Below are 19,340 nucleotides of genomic sequence, written 5' to 3'. Positions count from 1 at the left end.
CCTTTTTTCAGTGGAAATTAGGAGGCGCAAAGACTTGTGGAGATGATTTGCATGCCTTTATGGTAGAGTTTTAAACAGATCATCGATTTAGATCAAGTTTAACATATGCCTATTTACAGTCACCTGAGTGTTATCACAGACAAATAATTGCATTAGCTCCAAACAATAGAACATTCATTTGTCCCTTCCCTTGTGCTGCAGCCGTTTCCAACTGAGAACAGATCCTCAGTAAACTATATGTGCTGCAAGTGGATATTTCCGCCGCTTTACAGCGACCCCTGGCGGCATAATCCGATTTGCTCACGGGTTCACTCACACTCTTTTGAGATCTCTTTGCCAGTGTTTGCCCGCGGCCATAGAAGTCATAGCCTTAAACTAGAAATGACAATCTCCCTGTCTCGCAGGAAGAAATCTTTCTGCACTTCAGATAGCGGCTTTAACTCCAACAGTGTTGTAATGGACTGGGCTTATTTTTACACTCCTGTCCATTAGGCTATTGTAAAACATAGTGGATTGTGTTATTCTTTTCCACACAGCGAAAGCAGTTGATAATAGGCATATAATACAAAATAATAATACATATGTTTTTAATTACAGGAAATATATTTAATACGTTCTGTCATATTTGAATGTCCCACTGTCACTACACCATACACGTGGTGTTTTATCATTCGAATAGTCTACAGTAGGAGAGAACCGTTAGGGCTGCAGGGCTTCCCTTTTATTTACCGCTCACCCGTTATTGTAGCCTAGGTGACTTCAAGACTATATAGGATATTGGGTTGTTGCGCCAGAACAAGCACAGGGCTGGTGGAAAAGGGAAATGTTGCTGTTAATTATGTTCACTTCCATTGCAACTTACAAACTTCGAAATGCCTTATGATCTTAAACATTAAGCAAAAACACAAATTAGTTCATGATTATCGATATTTTGTATCAGTTTTCCAATCCGCTGAATAATCATCGCTTGATATTAATGTATTTAATTTCTAATCATTCAACATCCTCGGGAGAAAAAAATAATTATAATCAAAAATGGTTTTGATAAGGTATATTATTATTTTGTTTTCAAATTGTTTGGTCAATCTATTTTATTCCACCAATTGTGCAACATCCAAGAGTTTCAGTTGAAAACGTGAAAATAAAAAAGCATTTACAAATGGAAGATTGCATTGGTAATAGAATACAAATAATTTCATGAGTATTTCAATATTACAGGAATAAAATATGCAGGCCTATATGTTGAAACATAAACCAAATAAAATAATGAAGTAAACATGCAAAAATATTCTACACATCAATGTTTAAAAACTGCGTAAAATTAAGATACAAAACACTTTTCTGGGCCTTCCTTCGACAGGTTGGGGAAACTGTTTATTTTTCCTCCACGTTCACAACGCATTTGATGATGTATCATTTGAATTGTTTAAAAGCTTATAGGATGTTTTATCATCCTCTATGTGGATAAAACGGAAGAAGCACCCCGTTTTGTGTGGAGATGATCTGATATAAAAGAGAGAAAACGCCTGGATTATTGTGGATGGTGGTAGTGGCTGTGGCGGTGGCGTGGGGTGGAGGAGGGATTTTAATATTAATAGTTTTTTTCTCCCTTTTTCCCTTTCTCCCTTTTCGAGGAGACAGAAGGTAGATTGCCTCTGCTGCTTCCCTTTGCCGATTCGGTGTGACAGGAATGATGGATGATCCAGCCGAGCTAAACAACTCCGCCCCTTCATCTCCTCCCTGTCAAAACTAGTTCGGGTACTGCTGCAGGAATAAAATAAGGAATAGTCCCGCTGCAATGCTTTCTCTGCACAACACACCACCACCCGGCCTCCATTGCACCTTCCATCTCCTCTCCCATTCTCAGACGATGATATTAAATGTCCACAATACCCTGCAGAACACGACGCCGTGGCTGGGTGCAGCCTATGTGTACATACGCAACATGTTAATAAAGCCCTAACCTTATGATAATATGGGCTCTTCTTCACCTGGAAAAGCACAGTAGGTTATTCGATCTGCAACACTGGCTCAGGCTTTGGGGGGGGGGGGGGGGCAGAGTTTGAGGCGCTTTGGAGTGAGTCAAGAAAAAGACAAATAATTAGGTATTTTAGAATCACAGTTGTGTGTCAAGTTAAACCCTCATTGCTCGAAGTTTGTAGCTTTCTTCTTTCGAAATGCTGCATTTGAAGTGGTGGGGCTTCGCGCGTCCTTCACTTTGCATCTGGCCTCCCAAAAATGCCTTTATTTAGTTTTTATTTAGGGCGGGTTTCTATCGCTCTGTTTTCGTTTTTTTGTTGCCCTCCTTTTTGGACATTTCAGCAGTTTTCTCTATTTTTGCCATAAGGTGTTTCTATGACTACGTTGTGTATGTGAGCGGGCCAGAGGCGGGGGTCCCCGGGAGAAAAGGCCGCATTTCGGTGATCATTTATCAATGTCAACCGCATAATGATTCTCCCTGCAGTCCCCTATTGATGAGGATAATTACATTAGCTCGGACTGACTGATCAATAAAGCAGGGGGAAAATGGTTTATTATAGCACACCAAAAAGGATTGTGGAGTCTAGGGGAGGTTTGTTGTTTTGTTTGATAAAACTGGGTTAGAGGGGAATAGGGAAGGATCTCGAGTTGGAGGAGGATTGGAAACAAACTTCACTTTGACAGAGGGAGCGTTTGAGATGTAGAGACGATATTGTTTGATTGCTTTGCTGTTCCTTGACTAGACTATGTGGAGATATTTTAATCGGCTCTGCTATTGGTTCGTTCCATGAGGATGGAAAAATGTCGATTTATCAATAATTGTCTCAAAAAATGAGATGCATACATTTTCAGTGGGTCTATTTCTCATACTAAACATTTCCCAACTGAATATAACATAGCACACATAGGTCGATCATTTTATTTGGATGAAAAACAGAAGCCTTCAGTGGCCTCAGAAATGCAGTTTTACAGCGTAGTGCAGGTTAGTGTATGTTAACTTTAATATGGACCAACCCACATTTCACACAGTGTTAGGATATGAAGGAAGAAAGGGATGTGTTTAAATACTCGTGTGTTTATCAGCATACATACAATGCATCTCTCTAGTCTCTCTCTCTCTGTGTGTGTGTGTGTGTGTGTGTGTGTGTGTGTGTGTGTGTGTGTGTGTGTGTGTGTGTGTGTGTGTGTGTGTGTGTGTGTGTGTGTGTGTGTTATAAAATTGTCAACAACTTATCCCCTGCAGGAATGTTGCTGACTCTTTCTCCTAATTCTCCGTAGTGCTCTGCCAACTTCCATTTACCCTTGATGAACGCGTCTACTGAAGACAGCTCCATAGGCTACAACCTATTTATCATTAATTATATTTTCACACAACTACTGTATCCGAATAGAAGCGTTTCTTTTTATTCAAACATTGCCTGCAGCAACCAAAAGAAAACTGCCCGCACATTTACTGGCCATTTTTACTTGAAAGAAATAGAGCTATAGCCCAAAGCTCAAATACAGCAATGTAGGCCAAACAATAATAACACTAACCTATAATACAATTGAAATAAAACATTTATTAAAACGTTGATCATAATACCTCATGATAATGACATGGCTAATAATAGGCCTACTAGTTTTGTTAATAATAGGCCTTTCTTTAGAAATGTGCTTAAAACCATTAAATTACTCTACAATAAATAAATAAATGTCACAAATCGTGCATTGAAATTCAGAAGCATGATTGTGATTGACCAGATGGACTAGTGAGATGCGTCAGACAGTCAAGTCTTCACCACTGCCACAACATCACAACCTGCATCCCACTGCACGCAGCCTAAATAGTAAATACTTACATATAAGGCCATTAATAATCTATGGGCGAGTGGAAACATGCATTCAAATTATGTTGTGGAAAAGGAGAGGAAACTAACGATGGGAATTCTGTTTCAGGGGGAAATCACATTAATAACTAGCAGGCTAATGTTGAGGACTTTTTGCGGTTGGTCGCTTTTTTGAATTAGAGACGATTTTTTTACACTCCAGTGGTGCTTGTCTATTTAAAAACGAATGACATATTTTGCCCTCCCCCTCTTCCTCCTCTCCCCTAAAACTCAATGATGTAAAATGTATAATTAGTTAAATCACGTAGCTAAAGGGGGAAGAATTGGCAATCGGAACTGCAGTGCAATGGTCAGTCGGTGCGTTGGGAAAATAGAAGGGACTTGCACGTGTGAGTGGAGAATAAATAAAGCGCAATAAAATGAAATAGCTGGGAGTTTCAAGCCGCTAGGTGCAGCTCGAGCCTTTATATTTGAATGAGTTAAGATTTAATTAAGGCAGCCTCGGGCAGGACGATCTGATATTTCCTCATTAGGTTGCCTTCCGTAATGCTGAGTGTTACATGGGCTTAAAGGTTTTCAACATTTGAACAGTTTTCCACTGAAATAATCGTGGTTCATAGCTCGAGGACTTCAAGATTCTGCAAATAAATCTTGCCTCATTCGGCGGAACTAACAGGCGGAAAAATATTGATAATTCGTCGTTGTGTACCTAACATGGATTTATGTATAATTATTACACCTATTTGAACAAAAACAAGGTTAAAAATATATTGCGGGGAGTTTAGGGCAGCAAAGTGAGACATTTCACGACAACTGTAAACAACAGAAGGGCTCTGGCAATGGAATGGCGCTTGTAGAGGAAGGAGAGACGGAGATACGGGGAGAGAGGGAGTGAGAACAGAGACAAGCAGCAAGAGAGAGAAAGAGAGAGATTCTTTCCCCCATCTTTACCGAGTACAAGCGGACCCCTGGGCACTGTGCAACATCATGGCGACCCCTTCTGGAAGAGAGAATAATGTGTTCATACTGCACTGAGCTGCGTTTCTCCTTCCTCTCCATACACGCATGTTATTATAATGTTTCCAATTAGGTTATCTTGATTCATTTAAATAATGTGTATCGAAAATTTGACAACATTTTGGAAAGTTATTTCCTCCAATGCTTGTGTATAGCTTATAAGCCTATTGAGAGTGCATACTTTGCTATAGCCTAGAATATTTTTGAAATCAGGTGCTTGCTTTCATATTTAGCATTTACTAGGAAAGTCAAATACCGTAGCCTACATATCAATCACATACCTCCCCGTGATTGATGATTGATCATTAATTTGCAAAGCATTTCGATGCATTTTTGTTGCACAATCCTTATCACATAGTATTTCTTGGTGGCCATGACGTTTTATGAAAACGTAAACAAAATTGTCCAAAACAATGGTCAATAGGCCTATAGGTTTATCTGAAGTCTCAGCGTCCACAGCCACGATGATCCTGTTTATATAGATGACCCCTAAAGACTCTTAACATCTATTTACTCACAGGTATAGACCTCCTTATGCGAGGCTTCTCATTCCACTGTGTAGTAGGCCAACCCTTTCCTTCGTGTATTCTAGTGAGGTTTCAAACACCATAACCAAACCAGGCAAGGAGCCATCTCTACTCAGGACTGTCAGGCTCAAGAGTAAACAGCATGGCTAAAGTCACACAGCAGTGAACCAGAAGCACCCTGCGCCGAGTAGCTAACGCGACTACCATTAATCTTAGCCCACTTTAAGATTATGACTGAAAGAATGGAATCAGTAACCATTATCTTCTCGGATGGCAGTACAAACCGCTCCTTATTTTCCAAAACATAGTAATGATGTACCCGAACAAGGCGAAAGATAAAGGGGGAGAGAGAAACCAGATAGGAAGAGGTAGAGTCGATGCCACTTGAACGTGGACATGCCCAATCTGATTTATACATTTCCTCTCCCATTGAGGAACATGTTGAAGAGGGAAATGTTAAAGGATATAGAGGGAATATATTGATTTCATTACTTTGTTAAATACACAGTATTGCAAGGGAAATAATAACACGTTTTTTAAATTATTATTAACCATATTATTATTCGTTATTATTATTTTCAAATATAGCAACATTTTAGGGTAAAGATGAATTGAATACGGTTATTGTGCACTTGGCTACTGAATGCATTTATTAAAGCCACTGAAATTTGTTTGAAAATATAAACAATTCTAAAGATAAACAGTGTAAACGCATATTACAATATTATTTTGGGTCTACTTTCATATCCAACATTTCTGCCTGCTCACTCGGAGGAAAAAAACGGTTATACTCAGAAAATGTAAAATCAGCAGTGAACTCCATAACGAGATTAAGCACACATTTTCGAGACAAATCTGGTCAAATTAGGAATGGCCATTTAGTTAACGACCGCACACAACCCCGGAAAATATTTAAGAAGATAATGCTTAAATAATCGAATGTCCAGTAAAAGGAATGCATATTTAAAAAACACTGAGCAGAAAATGTAAGATAGGCCAAAATTAGAAAGAAATTAAGATAACATTGAAATAGATGCATATAACACACTATATAAATTAGCCTCAATGTCTTAGAACTTCTTGCAGCTAAGCAATCTTAATGAGATTTGATTTAATATGTTTTATCATTTCGTTAAAATAAATGCTATGTCAATCAATTTATTTATTGACATTTCCCACCCTAAATCAAAATGTCGACGCTGTCATTCGACTTGGGTGAGCTGGTCGCTAATTTAGGACATCCACGTTCGTGCGTGTGAGACATGTCCACTCAAAACAATCCGTGATTGAATCGAAAATGCATTATGCCAGGGCAAGCATCCCCCCAGCCTGCCGGACTTTCTAATCTCAACGGAAATACTGTTACTTTGGGAGGTGGAAGAAGATACCAGCAGTAACCAGCAAAACCTCGGTGTATTTAAAAAAAATCCTGGCCTGCCCATTTCCATGAATTGAATCGACTTCTTTATAAATGTGCCATTATACTTCAGTCATTAATGATGAGCAGTTTATTTAGGCCAAATCCATTCAGCAGCAGGTTCTCTCAACTCAGTAGCCTACAAAGCACCTGAATAAAAAAATCAGATAGGGCATTTTTCCTGTTATGACTAGTACTGTTAGGTCTAATTACATCCTGTATGTATCTAGTCACTGAAACACTGTTGTAGAGGTGTGTTATCCTGCATGGCTAATGCTGCATAGACCAACAAAAAAAAACGAAATCTGCAACATCCATCCTGTGTGTGTGTGCGTGCGTGCGTGCGTGCGTGGACCCGAGTAGAGTGGGGTCCGAGGGAGGCAGGGAGGCCGAGGGCACAGATAGCAGGAGCCTGTTAGCAGTCGGAAGCTCCAGCGCTGAAAAGCAATGGCTGGTGTCAATAACTTTTTTTTAGCCCATCACCACAGCTGGTGGCAATAAATAGCAACGGGGGATGTCCAAACTCTGACTTAAGGCTATTTGGGTCTCCAGCCACTCCACAGGGGCGCAGCGGTTTGAACACACAGTCTTCCACAATGATAAAAAGCTGGATGAATGGCAAACAAGTCCGGCTTGTTTCTCAACAAGAGTATCAACTGCTGTCAATATCCAGATAGCCTTTCTTTGCCAATAATATGAGCTATCTTATCTGTGTCTAGGTAGAGCAATACCCGGGGGACTGGGCCATTGTGATAAAGAGTGGCTGGGCCAATAGAAAGCCTGTTGTCTGACTGTGGGGGAGGAAACGGAGGATGCCACTGGAGACAGGAAGTCTTCAGAAAGTGAAAAGCACTTTATTGCAGCACACCTGAATGGCCCGGCTAGGGTTTCTCTCTAACCCACTGGGAACAGACCATTACAACTCCTTTACAACAGGGCCATGGGGTTTAAGTGAGCTGTGACATCTGAATAAGATGCATCACATCTCATTATTCGTCCATTGTTTACGCTATCTGCATATGCAAACAAAACAAGATGTAGACAACAGTAATGGTGATTATTTTTAAGCGCAGCAACAAGTCTTTTTAGGCCCATAAACCTCCAACGCAATGTGACATCATTGCATCTTTAAAAATGAATGGCACAATTGATCCCTGTGCAAGGTGACCTCCCATAAGTCAACTGTAGTAGATACAGGATGTGTTGGTGTGGTGTTTTTTTACCTGTCACGGGGAACTCAAGGATATGGTGGCGAGGTTGGATCCAGCCCCAGAGTGGTGGTGGAGTGTTTTGGGTGAAAATGAGTTGTAAAAGTGACAAACTGCCCCCATTTCTCAGACGGAGAGCACAGGAGCCGACACGACGCTCGCAGCCAAACAGTTAATTGTTCGCTACAGCCAGACCCAACAAAATGCTCATAAAACATCACAAAAAGACAAGTCCAACCCCTCACCCCTCCCTCCATGTCTCCACTCCTCCGGCTAGCCTCCTGTCTAGCTCCATCGCTCCTCCATCCCTCCACCCTTGCCCTTCCACAATTTTCCAGCACAAAAATATTATGTTGCCACTGGCAACAATTTAATAAAATAACCAATCACATCTGCCTTTTCAAACAGTTCCAAAACGAAGCAGGGGCAGTACATAATGTCTCATCTCAGTGTTAGGATCTCAGGCCAGGATTTATCACACACTGATAAATGATCACTGGGCTGGTTTTGACAAAAGCTAGGCTATGTATTTATGAATGAGGGTGAGTGGGGTGAGTGGGGTGGTGCAGTACGCAGAGAGGCAGGCCCTGCTATCAACAGTATTAGCGGGTTCTGATTGGGCTCTGTCTCGGGTCCGAGGCTCGGCTCCCTGCTATCGTCACTAATCACAGCCTGTGGTTGAGACAGCCCATAATACTACTACCCCCCCCCCCCCCCATCTCCATGGCCACCATCGGCATCAGCATCACTCCCCCACCCCTCCGCCAGCTTCTAAGTATATTTATTTCATAATAACAAGCCAGTGACAGCTCTCATCAGGCTCTGGCGCTCACAATCGGAGGGCTAGTGGGAGGGTCTGCCCGCGTTTGTTTTTCCTGTATCAGATTCCACCGTCACCTCTTCACCCCCCCCCCCCCTCCACCTCCCAGAATCCCATTTTCCTACCTCAATTTTTTTTACATTTAAAATGTCAGAAAGACCTATAGCCCCCCACCCCCTAGTCGTCTTCCCTTCCCCCATGCATTGGTGTGGGCCGGTAGATGTCACCGGGTCTGGGCTGGACCCACACTGGGAAGGAGAGATGACACACTATCTGGGTCACCTCTGTCAGAGTCCAAATGCCACTCAGGGGGTCTGACCTTTCAGATGGGCAATGCTACTGCTGCAGCCTCCATGCAGGCTTTCTCTCTCTACCCCCCTTACCCTCTTTTCTCCACCACCACAGTAAACCAACCTTCACTCCTTCCACCTCTCCAATCAAAGGTCTCTTTCTCTCCTTCTCCTCCTCTTTATTCCTCCACGTCAATACAATTTACAGCAAAAGGAACAAATCAAAGCCGACAAACAAATACAGCCACTGTAAATATGGCGATGTACGGCTTATCAGCTTCAGCCTGAAAGAAACATCATGGCCCTTAACGATGCATACAGACACACAGTGTATGACACCGCACAAGGAGGAACTCCAAATATGTGCCTTGGATTTATTTGAAGTCATGGCTACACCTCAAGCTCACTGTTTTTACAAATGGTCACTCGAGTTAAAACTCAATACCTCACTTAGCAAGAAGCCCCAGTCAACACCTTTCAACGTTCTAACATAGTATCCCTATCCCAGATATTTGGGTTTCCACTAACTGGCAGTCACTTTTAACAGGAAGTGACTTGTGTTACCAGAAGGGCTTAAACCGATACTCCATGCGGCTCATTTAAGGCCATCACAGAAATGGGGATATTTTAGTGGCCAAACGTTGGCTAGTGTTGAGGTGCATGTGATCTCCTATCACATCTGGTCTCTCCCAAAGCTGAGGACTGTGTCCCTACTTGTCCCACATTGTCAGTGAGTCATTCTACCCCCTTTCATCCACTTGACCTGGATGTGTAACAGTTGTCCAGCTTCCCTTCAAACACACATGGAACCCCCTACCCTGTCAATAAGGCCTCTGCCAAACTGGCAATCAAACTGTCAATCTTGAAATCTCACTTTTCCCATGAGTCATTCTTGTTCTATGAATAATAAACTTTGATTAGTGGCACTGTTAACAAACAAAAATGTGAAATTTAAAAACTATTCCACTGGAGGCCTGTATAGAGAGTACCGATTCCCCTTGATGTTACTTGATTCATCTCCAAAACGTGCTTTTATTCTGGACCTGGCTTGGGCCAATCTGAAAGCTTATTTATTTCCAGCAATGGATCTCTTCCTGGTGGGGAGAGGCTGAGCAGGCAGGGAAACTCCCATGGAAGAGCATCTCGAAGCCTGGGGCAGATAGAGGCCAGAGCTCCTTCACCATAAATAACCAAGGACCGCTGAGGAAGTCTGTTTGGTGGTCCGAATGTCTGCTCTGCTGGAAGGATGGAACATAGGACTCTCTCTCTCTTTTTCGCCTGCTCCCTCTTTCTGTCTCAGCAGTCTATCTGGCAGCTTGGTTGGAGAGAGATAAAACAGCGGGAACGGCGGGGAGATTGGGCCAAGACGAGACGCAGCTCAGAGCGGATTGTAGACTTCCTTTGGCCTGTGGGCCCAAACTAAACAGACTGGGCAGCGGTGAGGGAAACCACACTGATCTGACACATGGGATTCTCAGTACAGGTTAATAAGGCTTGGAATTTGTGTTTTAATATCCAATAAAAAGTTAGCTTTTCACTATATACAGTAATGCAGAGCTAATGCAGAATTTGATATAATGTAAGGATCACTGCAGCCACCAAGTTGAAACCTTTTACAAAAAAGTCCCTGAACCTCGACTCTTTAGTTTTATAGATCACCAGTGTCAATGGATTGTATTTATAAACTGGATTGTATTGACATAGAGGCTTGTAATTACTTGTTTCAAAGTTCTTTACATTGTAAGAGGGGGGAACTCATCTCATCCACCAACAATACTACTTACCAAGAGACTTTATCTAGACTTTTTGGTAGCTGTTTAGTCACAACCACAAACCAATGCTGGCACTAAGAACGCACTCAACGAGCTGTGTAAGTCCATAAACAAACAAGAAAATTCTCACCCAGCAGGGCGCTCCTAGTGGCCAGGGATTTTAATACAGGGAAATTGAAATCCGTATTATCTCATTTCTACCAGCATGTCACCAGTGCAACTAGAGGCTAAAAAAACTACATCACCTTTACTCCACACACAGAAACACATACAAAGCTCTACCTCACCCTCAATTTGACAAATCTGATCATAACTCTATCCTTCTGATTCCTGCTTACAAGAAAAAAATAAAACAGGAAGTACCAGTGATGCGCCCAAAACAGAAGTGGTCCAATGAAGTGGATGCTAAGCTACAGGACTGTTTCGCACAGATTGTAATATGTTCCAGGATTCCTCTGATGGCATTGAGGAGTTGACCACATGCATCGACGACGTCGTCCTCACAGTGACTGTACATACAGTTGAAGTCGGAAGTTTACGTACACCTAAGCCAAATACATTTAAACTCAGTTTTTCACAATTCCCAGTAACAAATCCTTGTTTTAGGTCAGTTATGATTACCACTTGATTTTAAGAATGTGAAATGTCAAAATAATAGTAGAGAGAATGATTTATTTCAGCTTTGATTTCTTTCATCACATTCCCAGTGGGTCAGAAGTTTACATACACTCAATTAGTATTTGGTAGCATTGCCTTTAAATTGTTTAACTTGGGTCAAACATTTCGGGTAGCCTTCCACAAGCTTCCCACAGTAAGTTGGGTGAATTTTGTCCCATTCCTCCTGACAGAGCTGGTGTAATTGATTCAGGTTTGTAGGCCTCCTTGCTCGCACACACTTTTTCAGTTCTGCCCACAAATGTTCTATAGGATTGAGGGCAGGGCTTTGTGACGGCGACTCCAATACCTTGACTTTGTTGTCCTTAAGCCATTTTGCCACAACTTTGGAAGTATGCTTGGGGTCATTGTCCATTTGGAAGACCCATTTCCGACAAAGCTTTAACTTCCTGACTGATATCTTGAGATGTTGCTTCAATATATCCACATATTTTTCCATCCTCATGATACCATCTATTTTGTGAAGAGCACCAGTCCCTCCTGCAGCAAAGCACCCCCACAACATGATGCTGCTACTCCTGTGCTTCATGGTTGGGATGGTGTTCTTTGGGTTGCAAGCCTCCCCCTTTTTCAAACATAACGATGGTCATTATGGCCAAACAGTTATATTTTTGTTTCATCAGACCAGAGGACATTTATCCAAAAAGTACGATCTTTGTCCCAATGTGCAGCTGCAAACCGTAGGTTTTGGAGCAGTGGCTTCTTCCTTGCTGAGCAGCTTTTCAGGTTATGTTGATATAGGACTCGTTTTACTGTGGATATAGATACTTTTGTACCTGCCCCTAGGTGGTGAGGGTAGGCAACAATACATCCGCCACCCTAACCCTCAACAAGGGGGCTCCTCAGGGCTGCGTGCTTAGTCCCCTCCTGTACTCCCTGTTTACCCACAACTGCATGGCCACACACGACTCAAACACCATTATTACGTTTGCTTATGACACAGCTGTGGTAGGCCTGATCACTGACAATGATGAGGCAGCCTATAGAACCCCACAGCGGAGGTTCCATAATACCCATGAAACCTAGCGGTCAAACGGGGAAATGGTTCCAATAATTTTTCCCATAGGTACATTTGTAAACGCTTAAAATAAGGACTGTATTTCATGTAGGCTTACCCTGGCGTGATGTTCTGATAACCAAGTGAATCTCTCTCGGACAAGGTGACTTTTATCAATATCGCCCGGGCTGTAGTGGAGCGGGTTGAGAGCTTCAAGTTTCTCGGTGTCCACTTCATTAAGGATCTATCATGGTCCACACACAAAAAAGCCTCTTCCCCCTCAGGAGGCTGAAAATATTTGCCATGGGCCCTCAGATCCTCAAAAATTTCTACTGCTGCACCATTGAGAGCATCTTGACTGGCTGCATCACCGCTTGGTATGGCAACTGCTTGGAATCTGACCTCAAGGAGCTACAGAGGGTAGTGCATATGGCCCAGTACATCACCGGGGCCGAGCTCCCTGCCATCCAGGACCTCTATACCAGGCGGTGCCCTAAAAATTACCAAAGACTCCAGCCACCCAAGTCATAGACTGTTCTCTCTGCTACCGCACGGAAAGAGGTACCAATGCACCAAGTATGGAAACAACAGGAGCCTGAACAGCTTCTACCCCCAAGCCATAAGACTGCTAAATAGTTAGTTAAATAGTTAACCAAATAGCTACCCGGACTATCTGCATTGACCCTTTTTGCACAAATATTTTTTGACTCATCACATATGCTGCTGCTACTGCTATAATAAGTTGCATGGACTCGCTCTGTGTTCATTAATAGAGTTTAACATGATTTTTGAATGACTACCTAATCTATGTACCCCACACATACAGATAATTCTAAGGTCCCTCAGTCGAGCAGTGAATTTTAAACACAGATTCAACCACAAAGACCAGGAAGGATTTTCAATGTCTCGCAAAGGGCACCTATTGTTAGATGAGTAAAACACTTTAAAAGCAGACATTGAATATCCCTTTGAGCATGGTGAAGTTAGTAATTACACTGGATGATGTATCAATACACCCAGTCACTACAAAGATACAGACGTCCTTCCTAACTCAGTCGCCGGACAGGAAGGAAACCGCACAGGGATTTAATCGAGGCCAATGGCGACTTTAAAACAGTTACATAGTTTAATGGTTGTGATAGGAGAAAACTGAGGATGAATCAACAACATTGTAGTTACTCCACAATACTAACCTAAATGACAGAGTGAAAAGGAAGCCTGTACAGAATAAAAATATTCCAAAACACTCCTCCTGTTTGCAACAAGGCACTTAAGTAATATTGCAAATAATGTGGCAAAGAAACAAACTTTTTGTCCTGAAAACAAAACTTTATTTTTGGGGCAAATCCAACACAACACATCACTGTTCAAAAACCTTAGTACCTTAGTTCATATTTTCAAGCATGGTGGTTGCTGCATCATGTTATGGGTATACTTGTCATCGGCAAGTACTAAGGTTTTTTAAGATAAAAAGAAACGGAATACAGCTAAGCACAGGCAAAATTGTAGAGGAAAACCATGTTCAGTCTGCTTTCCAACAGATACTGGGAGACAAATTGACCTTTCACTAGGACAATAATCTAAAACACAAGGCCAAATATTGCTTACCAAGACGACGTTGAAGGTTCCTGAATGGCCTAGTTGCAGTTTTGACTTAAATCAGCTTGAACATCTATGCAATGACCAACAAATAACTTGACAAGAATAAAAATAATATGCAAATATTGTACAATCCAGGTGTACAAAGCTCTTAGAGATTTACCCAGAGAACCTCACAGCTATAATCGCTGCCAAAGGGGATTTGAACATGTATTGACTCAGGGGGTTGAATACTTATGTAATGAAGATGTATTAGTGCTTTATTTTCAGGATTTTTTTAATTAAATTTTTTAGAAATGTTAGAATTCTTCTTCCACTTTGGCATTAGAGTACTTTTTGTAGATCATTGACAAAAAATGACAATTAAATCAATTTTAATCCCACCTTGTAACAACTAAAAGTGGAAAAAGTCAAGGGTGTGAATACTTTCTGAAGACACTGTCCTCAGTTACCTTGTACTCCTGTACATGAACTCGGTACTGGTACCCTGCGTACATAGCCAAGTTATCCTTACTCGTGTATTTATTATTATGTGTTATTACTTTTCTATAATTTCTCCATTTTCTTTCTCTCTGCATTGTTGGGAAAGGCTTGTAAGTAAGCATTTCACTGTTAGTCTACACATGTTTACAAAGCATGTGACAAATAAAATTTGATTTGAACAAGACAGTTCTCGCTCCTCCATCCAGGCTTATAGAATGGAGCCAGGTGGTGTGATTCTGTTTCTCCAGGTTATCTGAGAACCAGGATCACATTACCAACAGAGCAGAGCACAGGGAGTCCTGGTCCCCCTTGGCCCCAGGAAGCCCTCCACTCCAGACCATCCATTTTTGGGGAGGTTTCACTGTCCCATTGTTGTGACAAGAACAATGAATCTAAAAAGAGACAGCAGTCAAGGAAAACACAAAATAAAGAATTGAACTTTCACAAAATCACCTGATGGAACCTTTTTCTAAATTTGCACTCACATCATGGAAATCTCTCTGGGTCGACCCAGAGCCTTAGAAGCAGGTTTTAAAAAGCCCTATTTGGTTTAGCATTGTGTGCAAAAACAAAATTATTGGGGTTGACCCCGGCTCCCCTTTTGTGTGACAGCCATCTTGGAAAACAATGGCAGGAAGGCTTGAAACCTGAGAGGAACTGAATCTGCCATTTAAAAAAATATATATATAAATATATTACTATTCTTTGCTCGCTGAAATGTTCCCTCTGTTTAGAAAAACCTTGTTTTTGTGTCCGAGAGAAGCCGTAAAGTGATGTCTAAGCATTCCACGGCCCCGGCAATAAGGCTGTGTTTAACTGGACACTTGGGGACAGTTGTTTTGTACCGGGGCTGGAGCAGGGGGCTTGCTGCTGGGGGCCTGACTGAGGAAGCCATGGCCGCCCAGCAAAACAGCCACGAACCTCCCGGCCTCCTCATGGTGGGACCTAGCCCTAAATGGAAGCCGGCTAAAGGTTAGAGGTTTAAGGCTAACAAATCATGCAACACTTTACTGGTATTTAAGCCCCCCCCTTTTGCCTCAACACACATAGCTGGATACACAGACATACACTATACTACCATGCTGTAGCCCCTGCAAGGCTATGTACGAGCATGCACACATACACACACAAGTATAGGAGTACAGGAGTGGGTGACTGCCCCACTGCTATACTGGGTGTGTGTATGTGTGCATAGTATAGTATATGTGCATGGTGCTTGTACATCTGCATTGCTTGCTGTTTGGGGTTTTAGGCTGGGTTTCTATTTAGCACTTTGTGTCATCGGCTGATGTAAAAAGGGCTTTATAAATACATTGGATTGAAATTTGATTGATATCTGTGTCGAGGATGTCCCCTAGTACTCTTCCCGAGTGGTTTGTGGTGTTTGATTTTAACTCTGTGTGTTTGGTATTAAAATCTCCCATGATGATGGTATGGCCGTTGTCTGTCAGAGCAGTGACCAATTTTTCAGAGGGTGTTGTTGAGGGTGGACAATATATAGTGGGTATCAGGTCAGGACTGGTCTGGGGGTGATTAGAAGGGGAGAAGAGAAAGAGAGCTTGATCTCAAGCTTACCCTGCTCCTCTGGGGCCTCATCTATAACCATTGTGTAGATTTTACACAAAATATCTGCTTGTGCCATTTCTGAAAAGACTGTGCACACACAAAAATAGAGATTTATAAACTTGGCGCACACCATACATACGCATATTTCCAGCTATAAATCAAACCTGTCGTAAAACTGTGCGTGCGTGAACAAGCAACAGCCTGAAAAACATCCACGATTCACCGTTAATGGTGACAGTAACGCCCTTATTTGCTGTATACTATGGAAGTATTGGAATTAGGCCAAGACAGTAGGCTATCTAAAGGAAATAGCATTGGCGAACTTGATCAAATATCTTTGGAGGTGTTGGCAGAATGTTTTCTTTTGCAGTGACATTTGCTGTACTCTATCTGACCGTTTCTGAAAGACAACAACAATAGCAAGTTGTTGTGGACCTGCACTGTAAACAGATTGAATTCATTTTGCATTTACTTTTTTCCTAACCTAAATATCCTGCACCGCCTGCGAATTCTAGTGATTTTGTTTTTACTACAGTAGGCTATACTTACAGTGGTAGCTTACACACATCCATGTAAAATATCTACCGTCTGTTCACCTGTTAAATTCTACTGTATGTTAGAAACCGCGTTTCCTTTCAGAGAGCGAAAGTTTTAAATTATAATAGCATATCTAATAGGCCCAATTAATGAGAGATGACCATGGTAATTTCTTGTATGGCTACTTAGGGAATATTTTCTCATCATGGCCATAAAAAGTGAAGAATTTATGATATATGTATTATGTTTCTAAATGAAATATTGTCTTCTTGAGAAATTTGACATTGACAATATACAGATGTAGCCTACAAACGTCAATGGAAAAGGTGAACCGTCTGTTCTACCGTTAAACTACGCTTCGGACCGGATAGGGCAAAATACTTGAAATAGCTTATCCATTTACTAGGCTGCTGTGAATTGGGTCCAATTAAATGAGCGATGGGACAAATGGTAGCCTATCCTAACAGTGTCACCGCCTAAGGAGCTTCTACAAAGTATTGACTCAGGGGTGTGAATACTTACGTAAATTAGATATTTATTTCATTTGTAATACATTTGCCAAAAAAAATTTAAAACCTTTTCACTTTGCCATTTATGAGTATTTTGTGTAGATGGGTGGGGAAAAAACATTTTATACATTTTTCATTTAGGCTGTAACAACAAAATGTGGAATAAGTCAAGGGATATAAATGCTTTCTGAAAGCCCTGTATATGCCTTTAAAAACATCATTCAACTTCCCGCTGCTCACGCCACTGCTCCAGGCTCAGCTGTGTGTCTTCCATTAAGAGCTGCTCATAAAAGGTACTATCTAAGGATGGAAAGATGAGCAACAGACAACTGCTGGGGAGACCACATGGACATCAGGTATGTACATAGAAGTCTACACTACGCTGCTGTGGCTAAGACCATCTGTGAACTTGTGTCTCGCACAGGACATATCGTACTGTGCTTTGTGCGAGTCCCTGTTCGTAAACTTGGATAATAACATTTCATAATTCATTTTAAATAATTACAGTGATGAGTGCATTCCATATGGTTGCAATTACAAACAGGACTGAACCCAAAGTCCATAAGTCAATAGCTAAATATTTAAGACAGATAGACATAAAAGACACAGATACAAATGTTTAGATTTATAAACCTGTTTGATCAGGACAATGTTTTCCTATTAACGTGACATATCATAACAAAGACAACATCCTCAATACCAGAGGGCATGAGGTCAGAGAAAAGTCCCAAGCCAATCAGAAGGGATCTGTTTGCCCCCTACAGAGTGACAGAGGGCAGTGAGTGACGTAGAAGGTAGATAGACATCCTCCCTCACCCCCATTTCCACCAAACCCCACCTCCCTTATCTGCCTATGGAGAGCAGAGGAACGAGTGACGAGGGCCAGGGCCCACTGTGTGATAAGGGCATGTCCTGTTCTCTTCCAGGGGCCACGGTGGGGGCCACAGGCTGACCAGCACCAGGACAAACTCCCAGCCTTGTTTTTGCACCAAGGTATGAGCCTGACCCTGGCTGGTTGGCTGACAAAGAGAGAGAATGGGAGAGGAGGGGATGGAGGGAGGTTCACCTAGAGTTCAGAGCAGATATTTGCCAGTAGTCTCGCGCCGCAGGAAAGCTAAATTGCTTCCGGATCCACGTATCCACCTCTGCGATACCCTTCCTTAACCCCACCACTCCCCCTGCCCTCTCCTCTCCCTCCCCTTGCTCAGGCCAGTGTCAGCCAGTCAGTGAGTCAGTCGTGGTGGGGCTGGTCCCGTGGCAGAGGGTCACAATGTCAGACGGGAAGCAGTCTTTGAGCAGTATGCCTCTGTCTCTCTGGCTGTCCAGCTCACCAATGAAACCATGCCAGTAGATGACCAGTCCTGGACCAAACCTATGGAGTGGGAGAAGACAGAAAGACATTAACGTTGATGTCATCAAACTGTCGAGCAAGGCATTCATCAACAGAACAGAGACAACATAGTGAGATACTGAAGAAGCTTCCAGATAGTTTCCCACATGCTTATGGCTGTTTACTTTGGATTTTGGTAGGATGACAGTGACAGTGAATTAGAGAGTGAGCGAGAGAGAAGGAGAGAAAGAAAGATTGATTGAGATATACAGAGGAGATAAGCTCTTTGAGGTGCACTCCTTTGATCCCTGTCCAGGAAACTTGTGCTGAATCAAACAAAAAGCTGCCGGTGCGATAAGATCCCACTGACACAGTGATATACACTCCGGATCACCGTACAATGGCACTGAAATAACAATAATCATAGTAGCAACAAAGCCCCAGCCAGCCCTAGAAACCTCTCTGTCATCAGAAGGCTCCTATACGGTGCACAGTGCCCAGAGAGAGTTCAACTAAGAGGCTAAGTGAACTGCCCCACTAAAACAGTGCATCGGTCTGTGATAGCTAGGCTAACTAGCTAAGCTAGTCCAGCAGCGTCCAGCTGTTTCATTCACATGCTTCACTCTCCAGGCCGACAGACAGACAGCCTCTTTGCCTAGGCTCACAGTGCTGTTCCAAAGCACAACGAATAATGACTCGCCAAGCAGCCGAGGAAAAGTCAAGTTCAGACAATATTCAAATGTACATTCCCCCCAACCCACCTCTTTCTGTCTAGCTCGTCGCA

At 42.3% G+C, this 19,340-nt stretch overlaps 1 protein-coding gene across 2 annotated transcripts in view; it reads right to left on the bottom strand.

The window, feature by feature from the left end:
* Positions 1 to 17,235: 17,235 nt before the first annotated feature.
* cdin1 (CDAN1 interacting nuclease 1) overlaps positions 17,236 to 19,340 on the bottom strand; it is a 72,954-nt gene continuing 70,849 nt past the window's right edge. For both annotated transcript variants that reach the window (XM_055863504.1, XM_055863503.1), the window contains exon 12: positions 17,236 to 18,598. In XM_055863504.1, coding sequence (XP_055719479.1) covers positions 18,442 to 18,598 — 157 coding nt within the window. In that variant the 3' untranslated portion in view covers positions 17,236 to 18,441. The remainder of the gene's footprint in view (positions 18,599 to 19,340) is intronic.

The sequence above is a fragment of the Salvelinus fontinalis genome, chromosome 15 (assembly GCF_029448725.1).
Source record: "Salvelinus fontinalis isolate EN_2023a chromosome 15, ASM2944872v1, whole genome shotgun sequence".
Taxonomy (NCBI): domain Eukaryota; kingdom Metazoa; phylum Chordata; class Actinopteri; order Salmoniformes; family Salmonidae; genus Salvelinus; species Salvelinus fontinalis.
Note: the sequence above shows the minus strand (reverse complement) of the source record. Positions and strands in the feature narration are given on the sequence as shown.